General features: G+C 46.6%; 1 protein-coding gene across 4 annotated transcripts; it reads left to right on the top strand.

Moving 5' to 3' along the window:
* Positions 1-1,384: 1,384 nt before the first annotated feature.
* LOC124966453 (insulin growth factor-like family member 4) lies at positions 1,385-5,576 on the top strand. 4 transcript variants are annotated; one of them, XM_047527710.1, is made up of 5 exons: positions 1,385-1,466; positions 1,822-1,872; positions 1,955-2,214; positions 2,400-2,466; positions 5,293-5,576. In XM_047527710.1, the coding sequence occupies exons 1-5, from the start codon at positions 1,397-1,399 to the stop codon at positions 5,406-5,408; spliced, it is 564 nt and encodes a 187-aa protein (XP_047383666.1). In that variant the 5' UTR covers positions 1,385-1,396; the 3' UTR covers positions 5,409-5,576. The 4 variants fall into 4 exon arrangements, with proteins under 4 accessions (XP_047383666.1, XP_047383667.1, XP_047383668.1 ...); XM_047527711.1 differs by having other exon boundaries at positions 5,160-5,323; XM_047527712.1 differs by lacking the exon at positions 2,400-2,466.
* The last annotated feature ends 517 nt before the right edge of the window (positions 5,577-6,093 follow it).

The raw sequence follows: 6,093 nt of genomic DNA, 5'->3' as shown, positions 1-6,093 counted from the left end.
AAGTTGTGCAGCTGCAGCAGGTGTTCTTGGCCTGGCCACAGGCTCTGAATTTCTTGTTTCTCATTGATTTTTGTCCCCATTGATTGATTGTCATCCTGGACAAGGGACATAGGGAGCTGGCATCTGTGGCTCACCTTGCTTTGTCTATGCAAGTAATAGAACTGCCTGATTCACAAAAAGGTTTGCTTTTGTTGTTGTTCTTTGTTTTTTGTTTTTTGGTGTGTTTCTTTTTTCTGGAAGAATCTATCAGCCCTGATTCTTGCCTGACAGTAGAGTCCATGAGATTTTCAGATGTTTCAGTTATAGAGATTAATTCTTCTACTGATCACCTTATTATTTTCCTCCACGGTTTTGTTCACCCAGTATTTCTCTTTCATGGGGTCATGAATTTCTGGGTTGCTGCTCAGAGTCATGAATGTGGCATCAAGTTAATTAGCTAATTAGATATTTTTTTACAGGGCAGTTTTTTATAAATGAGTGTGTGGCAGTGGGACGAGGGTGGTCTTTACAAGCAGCACTCCTATTGGGGTGCAGGGGCCAGGAGAAGGCATGGCAAGAACCTGACACCCACCCAGACACATCTGCAGGAGGGGAGGTGGGCAAGGCTGTATAACTCAAGTACTGCACATCTGGTTTAGAGAGGAGGAGGGGGAACAGGGGCCTCCCTGATGTTACAAAGCCCTTCAGTGACTCTAAAGCTTCTGTCTGACCCCTCCTCCACCTTCCAAGCATTTTCACTGTGACTCAGAGGAAGCCCCTGAAAATCAGGGTGGGGAAGGGCACACTGTCAGAACACTCCAGGTGACAGCTGAGCACATAATACTTATCACATATATAATAGTGGTGGTGACAATAAAATAATGGTATTAAACATGGATGGGGCATTTCTAGGACAAGGATTGTACAAATAAAGTCACTGACCCTCCCTCTGCTCTGGGAATCCCAGAGCTCTGTCCTATGATGACTCTGTTCCTTTTTTGTTCTCCTGAGACTCTGTTCTTCCTCTAGACCATGCTGAAACTCCATAATTCCTCCCTAATACCTGAAGAATTCTTCATATTTCAGGTGGGGAGGTAGACTGAGATGCCTTGAAACTTCAAGGGTGAGGAGAATGGGAAGCCTAGAAACAGCCAGTGGTGGATGGGGGTTTGCGCACAAAACTCAGGTTCCCCTCAGCAGCAATGAAAAAGGGGCACTTTCCAGGGTAGCATGTGGTAATCAGCTTGAAAACTGGTATGTGCTTTCATCTGTGGCTGTTTCTTACATGCAGATGCTTTGTGCCCAACCCTTCCCAGGAATAGCACTGCATCTGGATAATATGAGATGGGAGGGGCTCCACTTTAATTCCTCCCTAGGTATTTCCATACCCTTTATAAGCCACAGATCAAGGTCGCAGATGGTTGTGCTGCTGCTCTCCCTCCCTCTGCTCTGCAGCCTAACCAGAACCATGCTGCTCAGAATCATTGGTAAGGAGACTCCAGCCCCAAGTTGAGCCTGAGTGTTCTCTCACCCCTTTGTCCCTCTGAACCTCAAACTCAGTTCTCTCTTCTGTATTCAGTTCTCAGCTTCCCACCTGGTGATTACTCCGCTGTCTTCCCTGACTGCCTGCACCCTCTCTGCTCACCTGCAAATTTCAGAGGCTTCACTCTTCCCAGACCCCTCCCTGCATTTCCTCACCTGCCAGCACAGACCCCAGGACCTAAAATCCACTCAGTCATTACCAGTAACCCAAGAAGAAGCAGCTCAGTGACACCCTGGGACCCTCGAGCAGGACCAGGTGGCTACACTCCCAGCATCACTTTCATTTCCCTCTATTCTCAGTTTCTGTCTTCACTGTTGGACTCCTGAGGTTGGACTCAGAAGGATTCACAGGTGAGGACAGGGGGTGAGGAGGTGCCACTGGTGGGGGGTCCTACGCTGGCCCTTGGAGCCCACCCAGCTCTGACTCTTCCAGATACTGGCCCATGGCTGTGCCAGCCAGCGCCCAGGTGTGGGGACCAGACCTATGACCCCTTGGAGCAGTGCTGTGACAATGACACCATCCTGCCCCTGAATGCAACCCGGCTGTGTGTCCCCAACTGCATCTTCTATCCCTGCTTCCAGCACTGCTGCCTGGAGTCCCAGGGTTCTCAGAATCAGGCAGTGGTGACATTCAAGGTCCCAGGCATGAAGCCCGACTGCAGGTCCTCCCCCATCTCCAGGATTTGTGCCCAGGTAAGTCTGTGATTCCTGCCCAGGCTGGGGGAGGGGCAGCAGGGGACAGAGCTTGGTTGCAACCCCTGTTGAGGCTCCACCTCCCATCCCTGAATAATCATGTGACTCCCTCAATTCCCTGTCTCTTGTCCCTCCCCCTCCCCCTTCTCCCTGCCCCTCTGCTGTCTCCCTTCCTCTTTCTGCAGGAACACCACCCAACCAGCCCTCAGCCAGATCTGACTTCATCTAGACCACCCAGGAGAGCAGAATCTGGTATCTAGTAATCAGCCTTGCTGAGGTTTTTAATTATTGCTATGGTCTGAGTGAGTCCCCAAGTTCATGGGGTGGTATGCTAATTATTTTTTTTTAACATGCTGGGGATTGAACCCTGGGCCTTAAGCACTCCACTAACTGGGCTATATCCCTTGCCTGGGAATCTAAATCTTCAATGCTGGAATGACTCCTAGAGAAGGAGAGGTTGGGAGTAGGTGGGAGTGTTGAGGTCACAGGGGCAGAGCTGTCACGAATGTCTTAGTGCCATCTGGTAGGAGTGAGTTCCCCTTCTCCCCAGATTCATTACCTTGAGAGAAGGTTGTTATAACAAGGCTGCTCCTCAAGCTTTTTCTACTCTCACTGCACCCACCGCCCTTGTACCTTCCACAGGGAGTTGAGTGGCATGGGGCCCTCACCAGATGTTACCATGTGATCTTGAACTTTCCAGACTCCAGAACCATGAGCCAGAATAAACTTCTTTCCTTATAAATTATTCAATCTAGGGCATTTTATTATAGCAACAGAAAACAGAACAAGACAACTATATCACTTCTTTTTAGCAGAACCAGTTACTGGGGATTGAACTCAGGGGCACTCAAACACTGAACTATGTCTCCAGTCCTAGTTTTGCATTTTATTTAGAGACAGGATCTCACTTTTCTGAGACTGTTTTGAACTCATGATCCTCCTGCCTCAGTCTCCCGACCAGCTGGGATTACAGGTGTGCAACACTGGCCAAGCCCTATAGCACTTCTTACACCCTTAAATTTCCTATGAGATGCAAACAGAAAGTATCGCGTCCCCTCTGGCCGCAGAGAGAGACACGACAAATGTCTGAAGCTTTGGAAGTTTATTGTGCACAGTACTTCTCTTACGCTTCTCTTATCCCTAGCTTCTGCGCACTCCCAGCTTCCCTTCTCCCAGCTTCTTCCAGCTCCCGCGTACTCCCAGCTTCCAGCTTGGCTTCAACCTCCGCCTTCGCTGCTTCTTCCGCTTTTTCCTCTTCTTCCGCCCCCGCCGCTTCTGCCTCTTCCTCAGCTTCTCCTCCCTACTCTCCCACCCACCAGGCTTTTATACACTTCAACCAATCAGGGGAGAGTACACGAGATAAACGCGGACAGCTGCAGGCATAGGATGGGTACACGAGGGGGGCATGCTCTAGTCACATCGTTAACTAGCCAATCATTGGAATTCGCTGGTTGTTTACTGTATAGCTGGCCGCTTTTGGCTCAGCGTCAGGCGCCATCTTGACCATGCCTAAGGCTGGGGGCCCTAGAAACCCCGACAAGAAAGCATGTTTTTTGAAATGGTATTGACTTCATTATAGATGCTTTATTAAGTCACAAAATTCTAGTAACAAAACTTAATTTATTGAAACTAAATTATTCTTTTATTTTGTTTTTGGGAATTTCCACCTTGCTGATGCTATATAAAAGTACCAAATCAGGTATTGGGTTCATACAGGAAATTTTGATAGAGAGAGGGGTTTAATTAGTGAATTATCTACATCTTCAATTCAGGGTCCCCCAGAAAATCAATCCCATATCTACCTTAAAAGGAGAAGTTCCTGGAGACTTCCCATTTGTCTTAGTCTATTTTGTGCTGATACAACAAAATGCCTGAGACAGAGTACATTATAAAGAAAAGAGTATTTTAGCTCACAGTTTTGGAGGTCCAAAGTCCAAGATCAGGCAGCCCTATCTGCTCAGCCTTAGGTGAGGTCTTCTGGCTCACCATGGTGGATGACATCACAGATGGAGCAGGTACTATATTGGTTAGTGGTGTGTGCAGAAGAGAGAGGTCACATGGTGAGAGAGGAAGCAAGAGAGCAAGACAACAGAGCTGAACTTGGTTCAGGTAGCCAACCCAGTCCCATGATACCTAAGCTGCTCCCGCAAGACAGGCATGGATACCTTCCCAGGATGCTTTCCCCATGGCCTAATCACCTCCAGGTAGAGTCCATCTCTTAAAGGTTCTATGATCCTCAGTACTTTTACACTGGAGACCAAGCCTCCAGTCCATGAAATTCTGGGGGGACAAATTATACCCAAATCATAGCAGAGCCCAATTAACACCTGTCAAGTCAATCACACAATCCTCAAGGAAGCCTTGACTCATCTGATACTTTGGGGAAAGAACAAATTTCTCCCTAACAGGCCAATGGAATAGCATGCTGCAGCCTGATAGTGTTGGGGGATACAGAAGGCTGGGATGAGCAGAGGCTAGCCCTTCTGACACCCATGCTGGGAAACTGGGGTTCCAACCTGAGCACAACTTTCCATTCTCACTGTAATGTGGTGGGAACCTTGAGCTCTTGAGTCCAGGGAAGGTTCTTCTTTCCAATGTTAGGGAGTTTTATGTTCTAGGGACCATTTGGAGAAAGTAGGCAGAGTATAGGACCTTCTACATAATTTGCACGGCCTAGTGCCAAATGGGTGAGCTTAGTTCAAAGAATTCAGGAAAAAGATAACATGATTACCTTCATTTGAACATTATACGATCGTTCGTGTATTTAAACATCACACAGTAATCTATATGTATTTATATATGTGTAATTTTATGTATTTATTTAAAATTTTAAAGATACTACGTTGTTGAAGATTTCTCCTTTTAATTATTTTATTACTAATAAAATATAGTAGGGAAAGATATACTTCAATGGAGTAGACCATTTTTCCTGCTCTTCCTGCTAGGTAAATCTAAAAGCCCTGACTATTATAAAACAAAGATGAGACTGTGCATGGTGAAGTAAAAAAGGCAGACCGGAGTCCTCAGGTCCAAAGGACAGCATGTTGGTGAGTTCCTGGACTTTGTTTTACATCATAGATCCAAGACTCAGAACTGAAGATGTCAACAACCCAGAAAGAGTAATGGAAGAACACCAACAAGGCATATCCAAAAGTCCTCCCTCTAGCCAAAGGACCAGGACAAGGGAAGTCTAACAAGACATACAATTTTTGGACAATAATGGCTTTACTCCAGGCAAACTTCAGCAAAGGTCAGTGGAAAACCTTTCAACTCAACTGCCTGCAAGAAGGTACTCCAAATCCCCTTGTCTTCATCCATATTTCTGTTACTATAGCAACATCTCTGAGGCTTTTAATGTATAAAGAAAAAAGGCTCTTGTGGCTCACAGTTCTGGATGCTTGAGGTCATGGCACCAGCATCTGCTTGCCTCTGGTGTAGGCCTCATGGTGCATCACAATGACAGGAGGGTATGTGACAGGAGAGATCACATCCTAGACAGGAAACCAAAGCACAGCTGAGGTCCCATGAGAACTACATCCACACCTTCCAAAGGCACACCCCAATAATCCAGAGACCTACCCCTAGGCCCCACTGCCATGTCCTACACTGCCAAACTCACAGTGCCAGTGAGGGGTGATGGGTGATGAGGGATTAGAAAAGAAAGACTCAGAGACTGTGAAAATAAATAGCTGGGATCAAGTGGAGTGCTGCTCTCTGGTGGAGAAGCAGATGTAAAGAGTCACACCAGGAATCTTTATTTATATATGTCTCATTATCAGGTTAAAGACTATGCAACCATTATTCTTTGTACTCAGGAAAGTTACAGAAACTAGAAACATCTATACAGCTTTTCCACAGTTGCAATGTGCAATGTTAGGA

The sequence above is a fragment of the Sciurus carolinensis genome, chromosome 16, assembly GCF_902686445.1.
Source record: "Sciurus carolinensis chromosome 16, mSciCar1.2, whole genome shotgun sequence".
NCBI classification, from domain to species: Eukaryota; Metazoa; Chordata; class Mammalia; order Rodentia; family Sciuridae; genus Sciurus; species Sciurus carolinensis.
This window is presented reverse-complemented; position numbering and strand designations above follow the sequence as displayed.